Genomic DNA, 23721 nt, shown 5'->3' on the forward strand with positions numbered 1-23721 from the left:
ACGCTTTTTATTATTGAGTGCATTACTAGAGCGTGTCTCTTCCCTGCGAGCTTGCAGTTGTCACAAGGAAGCTTGTGCAGAGTCTCTCCTTTTGCTGTTTCTTTGCTGTTAGCGCCGATCAGAAGGACAAGTTTCAGTGTGCAAAATGATGCCAGGACACAACATAGTCAAAAGCAGAGGAGAACCAAGCCACGTACAAAAGCCAAACTCCTCTTGACGTAGGCAGACAATTCTGACAAGCTGATTTCTTTTTTTTTCTTTTTTTTCCTTTTTTTTTTTTTTTTTCCAATTTTATTGTGCAGCCAGCCCGGGATGCTTCTCAGGCCAGTTTCTGGGGTATGTATTTTAGGAAGAAACCAATCACCAGGATGTGCCACCTTGTCAGCCTGCTAAGGAAGAAATCTCCACTTCCCCTAGGCTAACTAATCCTTTTCATACAAGCCCTTTTTGCTGTTACAAGTCAGCAGTAAAGATACCTTCGTGCTGACATGCATCCTGCTTGTCTTTTCTGACAGGCTCCAGGCTGTTGCAACACAAATTAGAACTAGTTTTCTTGTGAATACTGTGCCTATTGCCTGCTCGTAGGGCAGCCTGTCTAGAGCCTGGCAACTGAACATGAAGTGTGTTTTACTTCAGGTGCTTTTTATGTGGCTCCTGATAGTTTATTGACCTCTCTTTGGGCACTGTGTGGACTCCCCTTGAGATTAGAAGCCTTCTGCCATTCACGGGGAGGAATCTCACCGATGAGAATATGAGGGAATATGAGATGGCAGGGGTGCAGAGGACAGAGCAGTTGAGAAATTACTCCCCTGACGTCTTGTCTCCTTTCCCATGTACCATTTTTCTCCTCCTGTCCTGTTCCCAGCTATCTGATCCCTGTCCAGTATCCAGTCCGTACGAGGCTCTGCCGCAGATCTGCCATGGTCCATGGTCATGCCTTGGTCCAGGTCTGATCTCACCTGACTTGCTGAGAACCCTTCCGGAAATCATAGAAGCTGGCCCTTCCCCGTGTGCATGGTTGATTACTCTAGGAGATAGTCACAAGTCTTGTGGGTTAATTTGCTCTGGCACCGGCAAGGCAAACTAGAAGTTTCCAAACGCTTCTTGCCATACCCACTTTCCCAGTCAGAGCTAATGGGTATCTTTACACCACGTGCTTTGTAACCTCCCTTTGTAGCTGAACAAAGTGGCCATCAGAAGCTGATGCTTTGTTTCTTCTTTCCTGTGTTATTTGCTCTTATATCGGAACGAGATTTGCAGAGGTTGGAGCAAACGGGTGATTGCACACTGGAACAGGTTGCCCAGGGAGGTTGTGGAGTCTCCATCCTTGGAGATATTCAGAACCTGACTGGACGTGGGCCTGAGCAACCTGCTCGAGCTGCCCCTGCTTTGAGCAGGGGGGTCAGGTTAGACAATCTCCAGAGGTGCCTTCCAACCTCAACCACTCCAGGATTCTGTAGAAAGCATGGAAAGATTTCAGAAGTAATAAAAGTCCTGAGAGGCAGAGGGGAACTAAATGGCTGCTATTCAGGGGGTAATTTCATGTATACTCTCCACCATCACTACTGCAGAAAAAGCAGTCTCGCTCTTCTCTCTGTCTCTATCCTCTCTCTTTCTGTCACACACACTTGTGCCATTAGAAATGTTGGTGGGTTACAGAGCGAACAAGATCTGGGAAATGACTCGCATTAAAAGAAACTTTCTTTTTTTCTTGGTTGCCTAGTTCAATCCAATTAATTGTACAGACAAATACAGAAATGCTTTTGCCAGCGCAGGGGGGAGGACAGGCCAGCTGGTCCTCTGCTAGTTTCAGGTGTGTGGAAAAAGTTGGCTTAAGCTAGCGAAAGCATTTTCAAAATCCCCCAGCACAGACTATGTGGCGTGTGATGAGTTGTCACTTCCATCCTTCCAACCAAGAGCCTTCACGCACGCCAATAGTCTCTGACAGTAGGAGGAGAAGGAACCTGAATCTGAGTATTTCACAGGGAAGGTCATGGGAGCTACTGAAATGGCCATAATGAAAATTGCACTGGAACAACTATGGGAAGACATCAGATGTTTGAAAATCCAGAGAATTTGCCAGGAAAACTGCTGCAAATCTACGATAATAAATGTGTGAAGACCGGGGTTTACAGCTTCAAAAGTTTTTCTTGCTTTCTGTTACTTGAGAAGGGAGAAATTATTCTTGCATTTTACTCTGTGTTGCATCAGTGGTCAAATTACTGTTTTACTTGTGAAAAACAAAATTCTCTTAAACATGAGAAGAAGCTGAATCCACACTTTGTAAACAGTGGCACGTAGCTTTGTTTTTAAGTCCAAACAAGGTTCTGGTTGACCGTAAAGAATCCTTCCAAAGGAGGGAGGTGGCATGACCCAGATCTGGGTCTCTGAACTCTGCCCCATTGTTAGGGGACACTGTTCAGAACAATGCACAAGCTGAGATAACAGCAGCTCCAAAATGAGTTAATTAGTAATTAGAGAAAGAGAAAACTAAAAACTGGAGTGGGCTCTGCTGACCCTGCCCTTTGGCATCCCATTTTTTCATCAGGTGGAGGAATATGTTGACGTTGTTGTGTACAACCCAATGTTTAGTTTGAGGAAATCTTAAAATCTGCTTTCCGGGTGGTTGCATTTGCTGTTGGAGGAGAAATAACACCAGGGAATGGAGCTGGGGCTTGCAGACAAAGACCCGATCTGTGCAGTCCTCCGTTGTAGCTGTAGTTGGCCAATCATTTGCCTGTTAGTCAGAGGGTGGCAGTGGAAAGTTCAGTTCAACAGCAAAGATTTGCTTCAACAGCTTGTTACATTTTTAGAGACTGGAGATGCCTCAAGTGTGGGTTCAGTTCAGGTCACTCTTTGTACCCTTTAATAGCTGCACACACATGCACACACAAAAAAAGATCATCATCCCCTTAGAATACATGGTCCGGTTTTCAAATGGCATTAATTCCTTTTGTGTAACTAAATACTATTACTGATTCACCACATTGGTTAGTTCCCAACCTGGAATTCCTCGTGGCAAATGTGTGGCAGGATGTAAAGTGTTAGAAGGAGGAGTTTTGTTTTGGTACTTGTTCCTTTTTTTTCCCAAGAACATGAGATTTGTGAATGGTTCTTAATTCTGTTGAATTTATTCTGTTTATTTACTGACAAAATCTGACATTAAGGTTGGCTAGGAGCACTCACTTGCAAACAGGGGAGTTAACAGGATCACACTGCTGGTTCTGTTTTTACAACTGCAAAAAATTGTTTTTCAGGCTGAAGTGCAATAATTTGGGAGGCAATATTTGGTTAAGGAAACCGCACAACTAATATGTAATCTGAATCTGTGAGTTTTAAATGCATCTGTTGAAAAGAACGTAATAGATTTGGTCTCTCAGGAAAGGGTTAAAATTATCGTATCTATCTAGATTCAGCCGTAGGGTTCGGAGTGGCAGATGTATTCCAATGAGCTGTGAAACTGGTCTTACGATTTCTAAATGCAAGTTTATGACACTTGGAATATGTGGAACATGTAAGGTCATCAGAGTTGGGGGCTGTGATATGACCTCATTTGCTAGAATGTGTAGGAGATGAACTCCGAAGCATTGCAACACTGTACAAGGCATCCGTGAGGCAATCTAGTAAAGTTGTGGTCATCTGAGAGGATCTAGAAGAACTTGAGTTCTCAAGCAAATACTTTAGACTTGGATTTGTTTTGTTTTGTTTTCCCCCCGCTGTATGAAGTTGTGCAGGGAAAGAGTCTCGGGGATATATAATTTTTAAAAGCTGTATGCATTATAGGGGGTGAGACAGATTGCTGGTTTAAAAAAAAAAAAAAGTCCTGAATTTCTTTGTTGAATTGTAAATATGAGGCTTGAATTTGAGTTTTCAGTGGCACTTTGAGCCCCCCCATTTTAACTCTTCCTTTTCAGATGAACGTGTTTACATTGAATATAACAAATAACATTGTAACCGGTATTATTTAATAGGCCGTCAAGAAAACGAAGAGACCTTGGCTCTGTGGCAAACGCCACTGTGGTGATACCCACCATCGCATCCTCCCCAAACAATTCTGCAGCAGCATCTGAGAATGCAGAGGAACAGAAACCTTTTGAAAAAGTTAAGTCTAAGGAGTCTTTGGTTATCTCAGGCCTGCGGCATTTCACCGGGTATCGCATTGAGCTCCACGCCTGTAACCACGATGCTCAGGAATCCCGATGCAGTGTTGCAGCTTATGTCAGTGCCAGGACCATGCCAGAAGGTAATTATCTTCCTGAGCTTTGCTTTGGGTTGATGGCTGTTTTCAAAATACTGCTTTTCCTGTGGGAGCCAGCTGCAGTACAGAAACGTCGTGTAGGACTGGTGCTCTCTGTATGTCCTGATAACAAAGGATGATAGATGAAGTATTGGCAGTTTTGAATTTTGCAAAAGACATGAAATAAAACTATAATTAATCCTGACCTTGGTTCTAGCTAAGGCTGATGACATCGTTGGTCCAGTTACCCATGAACTGGTTGAGAAAAACACCGTGCATTTGAAGTGGCAGGAACCAAAGGAGCCAAATGGTCTTATTGTGCTGTATGAAGTGAATTATGGACGTCTTGGGGAGACAGAGGTGAGAATTTCTGCTTGTCCCTTAACACAGCACATTTGGAGAAGTTAGCTCCGCCTGGGAGTCCAGGACAGTTTAGTCTTTAATAGTCCTCGTGCATATGGTGTTCTCTCCTGTCTGGTTTCCTTGTGCATGAACCGATGTGACAGAAAACTTTACTAATGAATTTGTGTCCTCTGGAAGGCTGTCTGTGGCGACACTGAGAAATACAAATCTGCCTCTATGGTGCCTGTTTGCCAAATAAGCATAGCTAATTTGCCAACTTTCTGCGTGGAGCTTTTTAAGGAATTTTATTTCACAGAAGGACAGAAAACATACATCTAAATTTAAGTTGCTTAGAGAAATTAAGAAAGCGTTGAGCAGCCAGAGAGCTTGTGGGCAGCCCTGCTGCCCGTGCAGAATGCCAGTGCCGTGTGGGTAGGAGGGCTTGCCAGCCCAGGTCAGATTTCAGGGCTGAGGTCTAGTACAGCAACTGGCATATGTAATCTGACCTGCTAAACTGTAAAATGCAAATCCGGGACAAACCACGATATTGGAAAAGACCTGAGCATGTGAAAGCCCTATTTGTGTACATTTGCCAGACAAGGAGGCGAGGTAGAAATCCTAGTATGCTGTTACGGAGCTCTGGGTTGTTGCAGAGGTAGCGTAATGCAGCCTTCCTCTTCCCTCCTCCCGCAGGAAGCACACTACTGCGTTTCCCGTAAGCATTTTGCCAGCGAGCAGGGCTGTAAACTCCGTGGACTGCAGCCTGGAAACTACAGTGTCCGTATACGAGCTACATCACTGGCTGGAAATGGCTCATGGACAGAACCTACCTATTTTTATGTGGCTGATTATTGTGAGTTCATTTTTAAAAAAAATATTTAATTCCTGATAGAAACCCAGGTTATTTTTGGAAGAAGGGGGTTTAGCAGCAGCACACAGGGAACTGTAGGGAGTCATAAAATATTTACCAATACATCTACTTTCAAGAAACTGAAATTACTTAGAAATGCGTGATTTTTCTTCATGTCGCTGGTGAACAGCAGTTCGAGTTCTCATTCTGACCAGCCCCGCGTTCTGTATCTGAAATAGCCTCTAGTTTCATATTGTTCCAATTTATTCAAGGGGGAGATTTTATTGAGGAAAAGACTTGCATTTTGGACCCGTATAATACCTCCAACTCTCTCTTTCTCTCTTAGTGAATGCTCAGCCTAATATTGCTGTTATAATTGTTCCAATTATTTTTGCCATAATAATTGCTGGAATTATTGGAGCTGCTTACGTGCTTGTGAAAAAGAGGTGAGTGCAATTTCATGTTGTTTCCACCAGAACAAGCAAAAAGTTACATCCAAAGATTTTGTTTATTTGTTGGAAGTAACTCTGTTTTTTTTCTAATTTAGGTAATGATTGCAACATTAGTTGAGTTTAGGAATTATTTTGTGCCTTTGGAAATTGGGACAGTTTGTATTTGCTGCATGCTTTGGGAATTAATCAAACCGCCTTCAGTTCTAATGTGTCAAAGGCTGCAAATGTGCTGAAGAATTTGTGTCTCTCTTCCAGACAAACCGAAGGACCAACTGGGCCACTCTACGCATCCTCTAACCCTGAATATCTCAGCGCCAGTGATGGTGAGAGCAATGAGGGCTTTCTTCAGTGCCTTATTTCTTGTACGGTCATTCAGGCAGTGCAGCAGTATGGGATTGGCGTTGTCTTTATGGAGTTTTTCTAGTCTTTTTTTAAAATTTATACCCGTAGTATCCTGTGGCAGTGCTACACAAGGCTGCTACAGAAATGTCTTTCAAAAGCCACTTGCTCAATTCAGAAACATTTCCCTCTGCTCAACAGTCTATGTCCCCGACGAATGGGAGGTTCCACGAGACAAAATCACTCTCCTCCGAGAGCTGGGACAGGGCTCCTTCGGCATGGTGTACGAAGGAATCGCCAAGGACATAGTGAAGGGAGAGCCGGAGACTCGCGTAGCTGTGAAAACCGTTAACGAATCAGCCAGCCTCCGCGAGCGCATCGAGTTCTTAAATGAAGCTTCTGTGATGAAGGGGTTCAGCTGCCATCATGTGGTAAGCATCACTGGGTGCCTCGGATGATTAGCAAGTTCCATCACATAACTAATAGCTCTTTGGTGCTTTCAAAGCTTGACATTCAGCTTACAAAAGCAGCCCTTCTGCAGGGGCGGTTGATCAAAAAGAGCTGGGATCTTTCCATGTCATATTTTATAAAATGCATCTTTCAAAACTTCTCATCGTGTCAGGGCTTTGTGGCGCTGTTCTGAGCTCTTGTTTGAGGGGTGATGGCTTTGCTATATCCCCCTCTTTTCATAGCTGGGCTCTGCCCAGTGTGCTTGGACACAACCTTGAGGGAATTTCTCACTTATTTTCCAGGTTCGCCTCCTCGGGGTGGTCTCAAAAGGGCAACCTACTCTGGTGGTCATGGAGTTAATGGCACATGGAGATTTGAAAAGTTACCTTCGCTCTTTGAGACCTGATGCTGAGGTAAAGACAGGAGAGAGGGAGTCTGTTGTGCAACAGACTAACTTGATTTGGGTTTTAATACTTCTTCATTTATTGTAGAATAACCCTGGTCGTCCGCCACCAACGCTGAGAGAGATGATCCAGATGGCTGCAGAGATCGCTGATGGCATGGCCTATCTGAATGCCAAAAAATTTGTTCACAGAGATCTTGCAGCTCGTAACTGTATGGTTGCAGAAGACTTCACTGTAAAAATTGGAGGTATGTAGTGTGTGATCAGAAGGTAATTCTGTGGGTCATATTTGTTGTAAAGGCAAATATATGAAGCCCAAGACCAATGCGGCAAAGACAGGTGATTTTTCACTGGCTCCCTTGGGAAATGCAGCAAACTTTCCTCTTTTTCTTCCCTGTGAAAGAGTTGTGTGGACTTTAGTAAGAAAATAATCTCCCTGAGAGCCAGAGCAGCTTTTCTCGCCTTCTCTGTTCTCAAACCTCTATCCAAAAAGTTTATTGCCTTTCCAGCCTAAGCTGCCTAGGGTTATCTCACTGTTCTTTGTTTTCATGAGAATTATGACAAAGAAGGTGTTGGGTACAACAAACCAAGTGTTGATAATCCCGTCATTAGGTCAGGTGCCTTTTAAAAGTCATTTATCTTCCACAAGAACCAGTTTTTAACCTAAACCCTTTTAGAAATAAGTAAATATAACATTTAAAAATAAAGCGAAACCCCACAGCGTGGTGGTTTTTCAGACCTCTTTGGACTTAAAGCCAAGGCAGTGGGATTTCAGGGCAAAGGCAGCTCTGTTTTACTTAAAGGGGATGAATAAAAATAATGTTTAGAATAGAAGCTGTCACTAAAAATTTTAACTCTGCGCTCTGTATAACGGCTCTGTAGAAAAAATGCAGGGAAAAGGAAAATGTTTTGAATGTTAATCACAAGGTGATTAAGGTGACAAATGACTGCAGGTTGGGCCATAGGAGGCTTACTGGGTGTATGGAAATAGCCTGGCCCCAAAGGAAGGAAACGCTCATCTGGAGATGTTGCACAGTAAAAGTAGCAGGGAAGGAGAGAAATTTAACACATACCAATTGCTTTTCTCAGACTTTGGCATGACCAGAGATATCTATGAGACGGATTATTACCGTAAAGGAGGCAAAGGACTGCTGCCTGTGCGGTGGATGGCACCCGAATCGTTAAAGGATGGTGTTTTCACTGCTTGTTCCGATGTGTGGTAAGTTGTGCTCTGCAGTCGCAGGTGGATGCTAGCTCAAGAGCTCACTGTTTTAACACACATGGTTTAAATTGTGAGTTGCTGACTTCCTCAGAGTACAGACAAAACAAAACCAGTGTTTTGAAACCCTCTTCTTAAAAATATAGTCATGTCTTTTAAAGTATGTCTTCTCCAAAATACAACTATCACTTGTAGATCTCCAGGATGTTTTATTCTCACCAGGAGTCTTCTCTCTTTCTTAGGTCATTTGGTGTTGTCCTCTGGGAAATAAGCAGTTTAGCAGAGCAGCCGTACCAGGGACTCTCCAACGAACAGGTGCTAAAGTTTGTAATGGATGGAGGATACCTGGATCAGCCCGACAACTGCCCGGAGAGGCTGTAAGTAGTAAAGCAGGAGACAATCGGCCAAGCTGCACTCTCTAGCTAAAGTGTGGCCAACAAAGGTGGCCCGACATGTGGCACCTCTTAACCCCTTCTCTGCTGGGGAGGAACAAAACAGACTTTAGCGAGCCACCTCTCATAGAAGTTCAACCAATGCATCCTTAGTGATCCCAGTGATCCTAAGGGACCTTACATCGTGGGTACAGATTGAAGAGAAGGAAGTACAAAGCACAGGGAAAGCTTAAAATACAAGTAAGCACTGTATCAATTGCCCAAACAAAATGTTTTTCCTCCACTCCAGACTAGTGGATGGCAGTTGGCTTACGTCACGTGGCAAAGCCTGGCCACGGTCTGCATCCACGTGGCTACAGAGGCTGGAGAGCAGCTTGTTAATCCCGGGTCTGCTGAGGTTTTCTGTAATTCATCTCTCTGTACTACATAAATAGTCTGGAGAATTACAACTTTTACCGCTGATTTTCAGAAATGCAATTTATTGCTAATGAGGAGGGAGAGGCGGGAGAATGCTGTGCTGAGCCAAGAGCTGTTTATCATGTCCGAGGCCTTTTTATTTCTGTTGCAGGCTCATTGCCCCACTTAAAGTACAAGGCTGGGCTGCAAGGTTAGGGAGAAAAGAGGGCACTGTGTGAAGACAGTGAAAAACACCTCGCAGAGATTACAAACTGAAGCCAGACGTCCTCCTGTGCCGGGGTTAAGGGTTATTCTCTGCAGCTGCTCGTGACATTTACTGTCTGGAGGTTACTGTGTCCCCAGGTCTGCCAGCACGGCTGCATGCCCAGATGCTCCCTCAGCTGCTTTTCTCAGAGTAATTAAAAAAATCCCATTGCTAAGCGTTTAACCTGAGCTTGGGCGTTTTGACAGAAGGGTGTAAGGAGCCACTGCTGAAGCAGCGTGCAGCGGTGAGGGGCAACCTGGTAACCTCTTACCCCTGCCCGCTTCTGGCCAAAACAGCACTTCCAGAGTCAAAAAATAAACATGTTTTGTGAGTATCCTTATGAAAAAAAGCCTGCTGTCCTGGACATTTGTCTCCCGTGGCCAGTTACAAACTCCAGTTTGAAATTTTATTTGTACTTGTAAGTTCTTTCTCCACGGTGTCTGATAACATATGACCTCTTGCCGCAGCCTTTCTTTTGAGTGGGATGTTTACAGGACCTCTGTCCTCTGCACAGCCTCCTATTTTCCTTGAAGTTTTAGGAGCTTTGTTATCTTGCAGGCTGAGTTAAAATTAAAATTGAATGAATTAAAAAATTGTGACCTGGCCATAAGCGCGTGCGCGCATACACAGAGTATGTGAACTGCAGCCCTGTTTCCTTCGGAAGCCAAGCTAAGAACAATTGAAGGAATTGGAAGGAATTTTTGATCTAGACAGAAATAGAGAAAAAGGAGTGTCAGGGTCTACAGGCAAATATGGAGACTGGAAAGAGAACAAACAATTCGGTTGGAGTGTCGGAGGAGCAGCGTGGGCGGTGGGTGGTCTGACATGGAGACCAGTCTTGGTCTGTGCCATCCCTGCCTATGTGAAATTGTTTCTTCCCACCCCTGACTCTTGTTTGTCCTGATCTAGGCACAGCCTGATGCAGATGTGTTGGCAGTACAACCCTAAAATGCGCCCCACCTTCATCGAGATCATCGAGATGCTGAAGGAGGACTTGCACCCCAGCTTCCAAGAGGTCTCGTTCTTCTACAGTGAGGAGAACAAACCTCTGGAAACAGAGGAGTACGAGATGGACTTTGAGAACATGGAGAGCATTCCCCTCGATCCCTCCTCGTACTCGCAGAGGGACAAAGTGCTGGGGCGGGACAATGGACCCTCCATGGCCCTCAAGGGCAACTATGAAGAGCACATACCCTACACTCACATGAACGGTGGCAAGAAAAACGGGCGGATTCTCTCCATGCCCAGGTCAAGTCCTTCCTAACGCTTCCTGTTTGGCCCAAGGGTTGTGTCTGCTTTTTTCCCCTCCACAGATCTCAGGACTCTTGTTATTGCTGCCACAGTGTATGACACACATCTACAAACTCTTCAGATTTTTAATCATCTTATGATTAATACTTTTTTTTTTTTTTTTTTGCCAAGTTGACTGGTTGTCAGTGGACTTATCTGTGAACATAAATGGAAGAGGTTTCCATGGCTGCTGTCCCTTCTGTAACCATGGTTTCAAAACAGGAAGCGACTGTGTAAGTTAAACTGAAGGAGGAGCATCCACGTTTGCCAACAAAAGACGTGAAATTTGCTGGTATCTGAGCTACAGCGTAACGGTGCGGAACAAAACTTCTGCAGGACAAAAGCATTTCCAGTAGAATTCCAGGCTTTCAGGCATACTCTTCACTACAGCTGAAGGATTCAACACGAGTCGGACGCGCCAGATCCTCAGATTGACCAATAGCTGCTGCTTTCATACTTTTTAAATGGGTTAAATCCCAGGGGTGCGTGCGTGTGTGTGTGTGTGTGCGTGTGTGCAGTATATATATGTGGGGTGTATACGTATAGCGAAATATACACTTCTTTTTTTGTACATAAGTTTTGTATGTTCTCACAGAAGCTTTCCTCTTCTTGGAAGTGTGTGCTTATCTTTTTTCCCCATTTCCCTGGAGTGACTGAATCCTAAACAGATTATTTTTATACTAAGGACTCTTGGGAGTAGGTTTTCTCTCATTAACAAATGAGGAAAATGTGCTGGGAGCCAAAGGAGCAGAAATCTGAGATTTGTGGGTACTTTCAAGACCAAACGACGTAGGAGTCCCCTGACCTGAGATACGGAGTTTTCTGTCCTTACAGCATTGAGTATATATATTGTTTGTTGTAACATATTTAAAAATGTCTTTAGTTTAAATTTTAACTTCATATAAATTATTGACTGTTTATGATCCTTTTGGGGAGGGGAGAATTTGGGGGCTTGTTTGGTCTTAAAGTGGTCCAAAGATTTCAGAACGAACTAATTTTAGCTGATGACCCTTTTAGGAGCTATGAAGCACATGTTAAGTTTCTACTTGACAAGGCTTTCTAATACAGTTTCATGATTTATACAATGCAGTCAGCTGGCTCCAGTCGAAGCCCTGAGATAAAGTAGTTGGGACTTCACTTGGTTGTTGGGGGCTGAACGACACCAGAACATCCCGGTCCCGAGTCCTGCTACTCCTTTGCCCACGCGTCCCTTGCTTTGCCTTCTGTGCGCGCTGTGCCGCAGAAGCAGCCAGCAAGAGAGGACGAGCAAGAACTCTAACCAAAAAAAGAGACACTAAAGCCAATCTAAAGCGGGGAGAGCACAAGGCTCTTGGCTCTGCACGTGACGCAGAAGCTGAATGTGACTGTGGTTAGCTGCCCGCTGCCTGTCTGCTGCTGCTCAGGCGTCTGGCCTCGTGCTGCCTGCAGGCCCTCGATGTTTTCCTGAGATACCCATGCTGCGTCCTGCACGCTTCCCGGAATGCGTGCATTAGCCACTGCTTTCAGCTCTTCTGGATGTCAACTTTCGTCTTCTGGACTGTGCTTTGTTTTGCTGCTGTTTGCATAAAAGACAGAGCTGATTAGCATAAAATGTTAGAAAATAATTGTGAAACTAAACGCGTCTCGTAGTGATGAGGGAGTGTGCTGGCAGGGAGAAGTGCTAAAGCAAGAAATGAAGATTATCGATGTTGCAGGCCCTTGTCATACAGGTGGTTTTAAAAGGGGAGAGAGATGCTCCGTCCTCCACTTCTCCTCCTGGAGAAGTCCAAGAGCCACTTTGTGCCCTCTGCCAGGAGAAAACGAGGTTCTCCTGACTCGGTGAGAGTGGGGACGCCGAGCTGGTGTGTGACTTTTTATTCCAGCCCAGGCGGTGCTGCTGCTTTCTCCCCGTAACCAGACGAAAGGGGCTGGAGTTCGTAGGGAAGCGCCTCTCCGAGCCTGCTCCGCTCGGCCACGCTGTAGCTAAACCGGTCGGTGCAGCAGCAGGGGAGGACGACGGACTCTGTGCACCACCACGAGCTGTTGGCCCTTTGCGCTGGTTGAATCTGGTCGGTTCGGACAAAGGTGGAGGGTACGGGTTGCTCGCAAAGTTAGATGGAAAATAGTCCAGACCTGGGTAAGAACCTTCGATTTCAAAAGGCCTCGTTTACATTTCTTCTGCTTTACAAAGTAGTAACTGTTTAGCAGCTCTATACTACACTGCAGGAAAGAAGACATATTCTCACACTTTTCTAAGGAAGAGATGTTTTTCTTGTTAGAATTTTTTTATTTATTTTAATATATAAAACACTGTAAAAAAAAAACCTACAAACAATTTGTTTTCTTAAACACACAGAGCATGTAAATTTGTATCCGTAAAATCTTGGCAGGTGGATGTGGTGGGATTATTTTTGTCCTGTTCTGGTGCAGTCTACCTCAGTGTTTCTTAAGGATATTTTTAATACTACGCACCTCTAAACCTGTTTAAATATTCTGGTCTGGACCTATTGTGGATCAGGGAAAATCAATATCAGCTGATTCCAATACTAGGGACCACTCACCGAAGGGAATGGGTAGGGGAACGGCTCGTCACTGTTTATCGCTAATCTGAGCAGTAGTGACCAAAGGAACCGATTTACAAATTCGGATCTGATATTCTGATATCATCCTCTTAGTTCTGTTGTGATTAAAAAAAAACAAAACAAAACAAACAAAACAAAAAGAACAAAAGAGCCATTTAAATGTTTGGACTTTAGTGAACTAATGACCTAAAAGGAGCAGACCGCTTCCTTCTGGAGCAGTATTTGCCAGCGTGGAGCAGGGACTGTGACAGCCCTTGTTGTTGGAGTTGGATTGGGGTATCTCGGTCACTGCCCTTCTCACTGCGCCCAGGTAATCCGGAGTCCTGCCAGTAGGATGTGACCTCCTGAAAGAAACCTTTCCCAGCATGTCCTTGTTTGGATAACATTTTAAATTGCAGTGATCATAACTGTGGGAATAGAAGATCTTTTATATAAAACACACATGGGAACCTTGTATTGGGTCTGGCTTTTAAATTTAGTTGATATTGGTTGGTCCTCTGAGTACACAGGATTTGCAACACTCAGATCACTGAACAAGGGAATATGTGTTTTGCTTTGTGGACAGGCAGTCCATTCACACGGCTCATATTGTCATCTTCACTCCGCACCACACGGAGCAGTTGTTTATACCCAATACTGTGCGTAAAGATTATTCCAGTCATCCTCCCTACATTGTGCCAAGGGTGAGGAATGGTACTAGTGGTGAGGATATCATTTTTCCCCTTTTTAAAAACAAGAAAATAGCACTAGCGGTTGCCACTCGTGGCTGTTAAAGATTACACTCACTTAACTACAGAATTAGGAAGAATAAACGAACATCATTTGTAAAGCCCAGCTCTCACTTCTGGAAAATCCTTTACTCCCAGCCCGCAGCTGACACTTTGGTCTCTATTGTTGGAAGATCCTCGCCCTGGGAATGCTGAAGTCCCTCACTTGGATCTCGCTGATACCTGTTCAGAGACACCGGGGTTGCGTACAAGTTGAGATTGCACGTGCTAGGCCAAACCTTCTCTGTGCGGGGCGTTGCGAAGGACTCCTGCCCGGGAAGGTGTGCTGTGGCAGCAGGTGCTGTGCCTTCGTCGGGGGAGCTGCTGCTGTTTGCTCCGGCAAGATCCCTATCGGGGTGAGAATACCGCAGCTGCAGCGGAAGCACGAGCACCCGCTGCTGCTGAGTGATAAGGAGGAGGCAAGCGATAGTGCAGGAAAGCAGGTAGAATGGCTGGAGGAGGGCAGCCGTGACCGGCAGGTGGGAAGCTCTTTCTTGAGGTAGCGTTTGTTGGAGGGTTGGATCCTGCCCTTTGTGGGCAGAGAACTTCCCGCTCGCAGCACAGGGCAGCAGGACAGACGCTTCAACCTGTTCAGGAGCAGCTGTAGCCTCCTGCGCACAGTCTGGGGACAGGGAGGGTACCAACCAGTAGCCAGAACTTCACTATCTCTAAAGCTGGTGAAGCAGGAGGTATAAGAAACAGCTTTCTGTGCTCTGCTGTGTTTTCGCTGAGCAGATGTTTGAAGCGTGAGACTGGAGAGGTTTCTCAGAAACGTTTGCACGTTAAATTCAGTTGCCACTTCCTGAACGCCTCTTGCAAATCTGGTACTTCTCTTGCAGTACAGTGCAGCGTTGCAAAGCTTGGCTGCTAGGTTAGAAACGTGTCTTTCTTGGCTGCTTGTAAATACTCTATTGTGTTGTAAAATAGAAGAGCTAATAACATAAACTCTGTGCCAGCACTGGGTTGGGAAAGGTGATAGGAACTAGACCACGCTGCAACGAGGGTATTTTCTGTTGATCATAAAGCAGCTGTGTTGGTATGGAAGAGGCTGCTTTTAGGTTGCTAAAGGGTACTCTTAATTTACGGGTAGTATATCTCTTTCCTCCTAAATTTGTATTATAGCAATGGGACACTTTGCTTAATTTTAGTATGTCGCATATAACGTTGGTATCTCTTTGGAAAAATCGCAAAGTTGCTTACTGTGTTATTGACCTAACTATGATGAAGGCAAATAGGAAAAGGCAGGAGCAAGAAGGGTGCTGTGTTGGTTATTCTTGAGCCTCCGTTTTAGGGGAGGGAGAGAGGCAATCGAGTTCCCTCTTAACGTCACTGTGATATGAAGACGGACCCTGAGGCACTCCGGGCCCTTCACTGCGAGCAGTGATTCCTGATACCAAGACTGGAACCTTGTTTTACAAGTTAGAAAGTAAAATATCTTTGTGCCATAAAAACCTTACTCTCAAGGCTGTACTAGGTGCTCCCGTGATCCATGTGAGATCGGTTCAGAGCCTGGAGTGAGCAAGAAACTGCAGATAAACCCTCCGATCCTCTCGCTGTGTCCCAGCCTCCCTCGAAGCTGCCCGCCGCCGTGGGGAGACTCGCAGGCACAGCCGTGGCAGGCACCCGTTCCCCTCCACGGAACAGCCGATGCCCCTCGTAGTTTCCTGTGCGCGTGGTCCAGGGAAAGGAGCTGTCGAATGGATTGGAATCAAGAAATAGTTACTTCAGAAATACATGAAATTCAAAATAAGATTAGTTTGGTATTTGTATGAATTTAATTGAATTTGGCCTTTTTATTACCTTCTGCTTGGCTCTGTGTTAACTCTGCTTGGATTCTGTATGTGACTGTTGGTGTAAGAGCATTAACATGTTCAACCCATTCTGTTCCGGCTTGCCTTGTTACGAGCATCACGAGAGTGAAGCCAATCATACAATTGACTTTTGGAGGAACCTGACTGTTCAAAAGCAGTTCTGAAGCTACCATTTTTAGCAAATCTGCTGTCATTAAATGTGTATTTCTTTTTAAAATGAAATTGCTTGTCCTTCTCAAAAGTAAGCACTTATTCTTGCAGTTTCAGCAAATTAACTGCAGCACAATGCAAGCTATAAGGGGACAGGTAGAGAAATGACTTTTTAAATATTGTATAATAAAGTTAGTATTAACTCCTACAGCGTTGTTATTTTTTTTGCTAACAGACTTTCAGTCGGCAAGAAATTACATTTCTGGTAGTCGTTTTGTTCCGAGTCCAGTGTTCCAACTGATGGTATTAAATAGTTTCTTTTTCTCAGTCCAGAAAGTCCCGGTGGGAGCAGGGTCCGGCCAGCTGGGAGGACCTGGGATAGTTCTGGCAGCTAAAGAGGAACCGTCAGCAGAGTTTAAATGTGGGCACAGACGTTCTCGCTTAGCTGAGTCCCAGCCCCTGTTAAGTCCCAGCATCACCAGTAAAGCTTGGGCTCAGGACTCATTACCTGAGAGAGCTGAGCTGGACTCGATACCAAAGCTCTTCTGTTAATCCAGATTCTCCCAGCAGCATCCAGCAACGCTTCCACCACCTTAGCTTCCGAATATTTCTCCCATAAATGAGTCCCACGAAAACTGGCTGATGGAGAATTTTAGAAAGGCCGCTTCTAAATGTGAAAAAATAGAATGTTATTTAAAAAGGAAAAGCATTTCCTTTTGCTTCAGTTTGGGCAATGATTTTACTCGTGGAGTATCAAAGCAGTGGTTTGTGTTTGAGGACCTGCTCCGATGGGGTACTGGACATGGGCTTTATCAAACACAGCCAAAAGCAAATGCTTTCTGCTTGCAATTAAATAAACTAAAGACAGTTTCAGTTACATGTTAAGTGATGTTCTGCAAAGTCTTTTTTTTTTTTTTCTGTTTAATCTTGCTGCTCCCACCTTTCTCTCTGCATATCTAAGGTTCCAGAATACAAATAGTATTGCAGATACCTCTTGTTTGAAATAAAGGATCAAATGTGCCATGATTTTTTTTCAAAAAAAGGAAGAAAAAAAAGAAAAACCTTCCCCCTTGGATTTGTTTTTTCAATGTTTTCATATATGAGCCAAGCAGTGACATGTACAGAAAATATCTCTGAATATTAAGGAAAAACAAAATCTTGCTGTGTCAGACTATTGAAAAATTAATTGTTTATATTAAAATTCTGAATAAATTATCCAAGAATAACTCTGTTCATTTTGTGTCTGCTGTCTGTGCAGCACCGAATGCTGCTTTACCACAGAGAAAGCACTAAATTCATATCTTGGAATAAGCAATACTTTCAGTTGCAAAATGAATGGCGTTAAGGAAAAAAAAATACAGATCTGCCAATTATAGGCTTGTGGTCTGAAGCCAGTTTAACTCCTCTGCCCAACGGCTGGGGCGATCTGCGCTGGGCTGTGTCCTCACCGTGGGGTTCTCGGCAGCCTGATGCCATCGGGTAAACATTGGTAAAGGGATTCCTTCTGCCTGAAACAGTGAGAGCTGCTGCTCTGTAATGGAATTCTGTTATTTCCACATGCACGGACCCAGGCTTCCCTCCCCGTAGGGGGGACAAACTCCCACACAGGCAGTTTTAAAAAATCCAAGTCAGAGGATCTGCTTCAACCCTGTCCTGCGGCTGAGCAGCTGTAACCAGGTTTGCACCAGGAACCGTCTCATCTTCTGTTCTGCAGCAGGTCGCTCTGGAAGTGTGAAATCTTTCTAACTTAAATCTTGTTTTGTTTCACCAGAGGCAAGATTTCCTTCCTGATCAGCTGCGCCGACAAGGTGGGGGACTTACTGTTGCTATTTTTCTTCTCGCTGTATTTAGCCGCTCAGTTAAGATATCCTGCTTTCCTTCCATTCAGCAAAATCGTTCAGTGTTGCGTTGTTCCTCGTAGCCTTGGGATTGCCACCGCCTGTGTCTGGAGGAGCAGGAGCTGCTGCTGACGCGGGCTCCTCGCGCGGGCCGATGGCCGGGCAGGATGGTGCAGCAATGCAGCTGGTGGAATTAATAGTTTTAGCTTAATATTTCCTTCCCCGTGGCTCTGTCCAGCTGCAGCATGATTTGCCCAGCTCCCTGGCTGACAGCCTGCACTGTAGCCCTGGCTCTTCACCCCTCGGCCCTGGCGATGGTCTTCCCCTGCCCGACCTGAACGTGCTACCACGCAGTTTGGGGCTGCTCTGGACCCACATGGAGCTCTGCTCTCCACCGCGCCTGACCTGAGGGCCCAGGGATATCGTTTGACACTCACGCAATGAATTGTTATAAAAGTGAGTAGCGTGACTGTCTTTTTGCAAAAAGTGCTTCTTTTTCGGAGGGGTCGAGGCGCATCCTCACTGCACTCCTCGCCCCTGTCCCTGACAAGTTCCACTAACTGTTTCCTCAGCCCAGGGCTGGGATGGGCTGGGAGGGAGATGATGTTGCTGGTTGAACGGAAAGCGTGCGGTGCTGATGCCACCTAGTGCCTCTGAACGTGGGACTGGACAAGGCAACCAGAGCTGGCCCTGCTCTGCCCACTGCCCCACGCCTGTTTCAGCCACACCAAGGAGCTCAGCTGGACTTCAGCTCTTTTCTAAGCCCATCTGGAGTTCTCTTACCGTGAGAGTGATGAGAAGCAAACTGGTACTTTAAGATGTTTTGGAGTTGCTTCTTCTGGCACAGGCTTGTTCTCTGGGGATCCTAAAATGCAAAATTAAGCAAAGCCACAAAACTTGAACTTGCTGTCACGGGAGGTTTGCTGCCTGCTGGGCTCTCTGGGATGCTGTGGAGAGGCTGCCGAGGCTCGGCCAGCCCTCATGCCATTATCCCTCATCGCTCTTCCAGGCTGCCTCCACGGCTCCACTTCGGTAACCCCCAAACCATGTCAGACTTGAAGCAGGAGGAGATGTTGTCCTCATTTGGGCTGAGGACAACTCACCATCCCCTCAGCCGGGGCAGCTGCCTGGTATTTAGGAGCAGGGCTGATCTCTGATACTAATCAAGCTCTTGCGGACTTCACAGAAATTAAACCTTAATTCCTCTTTGCTCTTGTGGTTTCCTGGAGCACGGGGGAATTGCTATTCCAAATGCTGCCAAAGCTGCGGTCTCTGAGTAATTGGAGTGTGAGCGGATCTTGTTCTGATTAGGACTTGGCTGGGGCTGGCGTGTGCTTGGGGCAGTGGGATGAGGAGCGTGCGCTCTTCAGCCCACGGGGCTTGCTGGGAAGGAGCGAATGGCTGTGCTGAAAAACCTGAGCCCGGGCTGTTCCGGGGGCTCTGCCTGCCAGACCGCACACGGCGAGGGCAGGGGACCACTGCCTCATCCCTCACCCCACTCACTTTGGGAGCTGAAGTGCCTTTCTCTCACCTGCACGGATGACTACGGCCAGCACAGGCGTTGCTGTGCTTTGCTATCGCTTCATCCCGTGTAAGACTGAGACCTGCTGGGCTTCAGGGTCTCTGTTGCTGCTCAAGGTCAACCCATGCCAGCAAAGACGAACAATGCATTAACAGGACCCCTGTGCGAGGCCTCGCTGCCCCTGGCAGGACACTAACGAGCGATGGTGCAACGAGCCTGTGGGCGCAGCCCGTGTGTGCCAGGCTCTCACGGTACACACAAAGCGGTTTTTCTCTGAACGGAACAGGAAGCAGTTTGCGGCAACTGCTGTCCTCGCAGCCATCGCTGGTTCGGCGGCTCTCCAGGCCCCTGCACCGGGTGCTTCAGGGTCCACGACCCCCTGGGCGATTCTGCTGGAACCTCCCAGAGCCCCGACCCCCACGAGGGTGGGAGCGAGCGTCGGGGCAGCACTGGGGCCACCGTCGAAGGAACTGCAGCATGGGAGAGGCGGGTTTGGCTGTGCCGTCGGAAAGGGGAAGCGGTGAGATGGTTGAGCCAGAGGCCCCCGTGAGCAAACCAGTCGCACGGCTGCTGCTTCCCCGATGAGTCTCTGCTTCTCACTTTGCTCCAGCAGCTGGAGAAGAAGCCAGGGCTGTCAGGTGCAAGTGTGCATGGGGAACTTTGCCAGAGAGATGCCTCCAGCCCTCAGGGTAAGTCGCTCTCGCACGAGCTCCATCCCACGACAACGGGGTTGTCACTCATCTTCCTCAAGGCCTTGTGAGGAAGCAGCTTGTCTTGAAGCCAAAAGTCCAAGTGCTGGGTTTCGTTCAGCCTCCCCCCTGCATGCGTCTGAAGGCAAAACGTGGGCTGGGGAGCCTCAGCCTACAAGGAGCTTCACTCTGCTGCAAGTGAAGAGGAGATGAGGTCAGGGTTTAACCCACAGCGTGTCCCCACGGCTGGCTCTGGGGCAGCGCTGGGGTGGCCGAACACCCTACGGGTGCTGCTCTTGGCTCCTGCTGCTGCTGTGCCACAGCTGAAGGTTTGCAAGGACACCTTGGCACTGCCCACAGCTGGGTTTGGGCTGGGCACAAGACGGGTCCACACCTGGGTCCCCCAAATCCCCCTCCAAACTGCTCACTCCAGGGCTGGGCACCTGTGTTATTGGGAAGATCAAAGCAGAAGGGATGTGGGGAGGGTTGTGCTGGGCAGATGACGCTTTGGGGTTTGTGGCCAGGCGAGGGAAATGCTCTTCACCACCTGCCTTTGCATATCGCCAGCCCAGCATGGGCTCTATGCCGTGGAGGTGCCTGTGGCCATTCCCAAACTGGCTGGGCTCTGCTCAGCGAGGCTGCAAGCATGAGCTGAACAGCAGAGAGAAGGTTCGGTCTGGCCCAAGAGCCCAGCAGCCGCATAGGGGTAAAACTCGGCTTCTTCAGCCTAATCGAGGGGTTGGGAGCAAAGTTGGGAGCCAGTCTGGGCTGTGGGGCTGGTGCCAACCGGGAGCAGTGGGCTTGGAGACCTCAGGGTGGGGAGTTGGGTCTCTTGGGGCAGTTTGGAGATAGCTGAGCTAGCTCCCACCTCCCTCCCTGCACGGGAGAGCTGAGAAGGGCTTGGAGAAAGGTCCTTGCCAGGGGACGGGGACTTGCTGCGAGCTGCAAGATGATGCTGATGTTGCGGACAGACAGGGTCTCGCACCTTCCCTTGCAGAGGCTCTGCCATAGCACTTGAAAACCATGCCAAAAGTGCAAATATCAAGCCTGTGGTCTTAACTCTTACCCCACATTTCCCAGGTGAAGGTTCTGCCCCTGCAGAACCACCTTAAAGGTGATGGTTTATCAGGTTGACAGCTGATCGTCATGAATGGAGCAGAGAGGTTTTGGCAGAGAGGGGAAGGGAGTTCTGGTGTGTTAACAGCTTGTCTTCCCTTTCCATCTGCAAGCCTCGAGCAGCGTTCAGGGGCTGTGTGTGCTTCGGGGCCACTAATCCCTGGGGCCCCGCTGTAGCAAGTCACTGACCCGTCACACAGGTGGGAACGCCAGAGACCAGGAATTACTCTCTGGCTACAGCTTCCATCAGCTGATACTTCTGACAAAACACTTGGCTTCTCCACTCCCCCCTTGGCAGCCCCTGGGCTGCAGCCTGCAGTGCTGCCTTAGACTGCGCTGAGCTCTGCCGTGCTCTGTGCTGTCGTCTCCTGCTTGGGGTTATACCTTGCACAGGGCTTGGAGGGCTCCCAAATGTCAGACTCACTGCTCAACCACTCCTGGCCGTCGTTCTCGAAGCGCTGGAAGAAGAGATGGTCCTTTAAGCGAGGTAATGGCCTGTGCACGGGGAGAGCGGTCTGAGCCGTGTGTCGGGAGCTGGGCTGCTGCAGGGCGGTTGGGAGAGCCTGTCCCGAACGAGCAGATAGCAAAGAGCACTGGGGTCCCCGGGCAGAGCTTGGTGTTGGGTGCACCCTGCTCCTCTCTCCAGGGGACACTGCATAAGTGTTGGTTAACACTTTTCCTTCCGTTTCATCTTCTTTTCAAGGCACATTAATGCTTTTAGGAGCTGAGTAATGGGTTAAATATCAGCCTTCTGGTTTTGTAATAAATTTGTTTCGTTGCTGCCAGTGAGCTGGAGGTCCCGGTGTTTGCAGACAGCTGTCTCTGCACGGCTGCCTGGCGAGGGCTGAGCCTTATGTCGAGTTTGGTGTTTGAGCAGATGCTGGGGAAAAGATTCCTCCAGTCTTTCAGAGAGGGCCGATGAGCAGAGCCCCCACGTTCGGAGCACAGTCTGAGCCGTGGTGGTTTGTGTGGCACCAGCTGGGCTTCACAGTGTCCGACAGCAGGGACGGGAAATGCCAGCAATGGTGTGAATTGGCCTCATTCCTGCATGCGGTGCCGTGACTTGGAAAGAGGCAAGTGAAAGCCCCGGGAAGCGGGATGTTTGCGGTCCTGGAGGAGCTGGACGCTGCTGTCCTTGCCTGCAAACACTGCCTTCAGGCTGATGCTTTTGGGTACCTTTATCTGTGGCATTAGAGCTCTTGATACTCTTTCTCCCTCGTTATCCCCCCTGCCCCCAGTTCTCTTCTGATGTGGATGTGCAGGAGACCAAGATCCAAACTGAACGGTCAAAGGAAGGTTAATTCGGAGTAGGAGGCAGGGTGATGCAGGCTCTGATCTGTGGTGAGCCCCGAGCAGCTCCCTCGAGCCAGGACACCCCACTCCAGCCTTACCAGGGCAGTTATGGGCTCACTGGGAAGGCTCAGGTGGGGTAATTTCTATAATAAATAAATCAGCCTCGCAGTGCTTGCAAGCACTGACTGCTTTGGAGACTGTCTCGGTGGAGCCCTCTCCCCCCAGCACGTGCCCGCAGAGCAGTTTGTCCCGCTAGGGCTTGTGCCGTGGGCACAAAACATTCAGGTCTTGCTCAATTCCTCTCCTGGTGCTGGCTTTCTACACCGTGGCACTCGCTGGTTCGTGTGGGACCTTCCCTCGGTGCCCAGCAGAGTCACTGGAGGAAGCTGCACAGTGACTCTTTCTTGTGACTTGGAGAGTATCAGAGGGGCTGCAAAACCCTCTCAGCCGCGCCGAGACCCTTCAGCTGAGAGCAAGCTGAGGACTGTGCTGGCTCCCCACTCCCCCGGCCCTTCATGCCCAAAAGCCAGGCCCCAAACACAGTGATAAGACAGCAGCTCACTGTACAGTATGTTACAGTGTTGGACAGCTTATCTTCTCCCCTCCTCCAGCCCGGGCCGTGTGAGCCAATCCCCACCGCTGCCAACGGCCGATGATGTGGGGCCCAGACCAGGCGAAGGACTGCACTTCATCCGATTTTGGCACAGCAAGTTTAGCACTTGCTTTACAGAGGTTTTAACCTATAGCTCTGGACATCCTGCAGGGTGGTACGTAAAGGGCAGCTGGTGCGGGGCCAGCAGGGCAGGAGCCAGGAGGAGACTGAATAATTTTTGTTTCTTGTCTGTGATGCTCTCCATGGTTTCCCAGCAGTCTCTACCCCTGATTGCTGGGAAATGCCCAGACACTCTGGTCTTTCCTTCCTCCTGAGATTGTTTCATGTGGCAGAAATGACCAGCGCCTTTGTCCCACTGCATTTGGTGTGGCCTTTCCCCAGTGGAAATGCAGAGAGTGTTTGATGCTTGGAGGATGTGACCTGCATGGCGAGAGCTCGCATCCATGTTTCCTTTGATGTTTCCCCTGCCAGCGCCAGCCTGGCTCCAGGGTCACTCAGGGACCGGCAGCATCTCGTGCCAAGCAGCGGAGCAGGCAGGTGAGGACGGGCCACTGTTGGCAGAGCTTGTTCCAGCACTGGCTGCTCTGGTGCTGTCTCCCGCTGTGACGTTTGCGGGTGCATCTCCAGTGACCGGCCCGTCCGAGGGAAATCAGCAGAGGCAGTTGTAGGAGGGAGGTTTCGACCGTAGATCTGAAATGGAAGTATTTAAATCTTCATTGGGCTCCC

General features: G+C 47.7%; 1 protein-coding gene across 1 annotated transcript in view; it reads left to right on the forward strand.

Moving 5' to 3' along the window:
• The window catches only part of INSR (insulin receptor), a 60689-nt gene extending 43607 nt beyond the window's left edge, over positions 1-17082 (forward strand). The window contains exons 11-21 of the mRNA XM_072845222.1: positions 3972-4243; positions 4455-4597; positions 5273-5432; positions 5776-5875; positions 6137-6204; positions 6422-6651; positions 6973-7083; positions 7162-7321; positions 8163-8292; positions 8535-8669; positions 10255-17082. Coding sequence (XP_072701323.1) covers positions 3972-4243; positions 4455-4597; positions 5273-5432; positions 5776-5875; positions 6137-6204; positions 6422-6651; positions 6973-7083; positions 7162-7321; positions 8163-8292; positions 8535-8669; positions 10255-10609 — 1864 coding nt within the window. The 3' untranslated portion in view covers positions 10610-17082. The remainder of the gene's footprint in view (positions 1-3971; positions 4244-4454; positions 4598-5272; positions 5433-5775; positions 5876-6136; positions 6205-6421; positions 6652-6972; positions 7084-7161; positions 7322-8162; positions 8293-8534; positions 8670-10254) is intronic.
• The last annotated feature ends 6639 nt before the right edge of the window (positions 17083-23721 follow it).

The sequence above is a fragment of the Ciconia boyciana genome, chromosome 24, assembly GCF_034638445.1.
Source record: "Ciconia boyciana chromosome 24, ASM3463844v1, whole genome shotgun sequence".
In the NCBI taxonomy this organism is placed as follows: Eukaryota; Metazoa; Chordata; class Aves; order Ciconiiformes; family Ciconiidae; genus Ciconia; species Ciconia boyciana.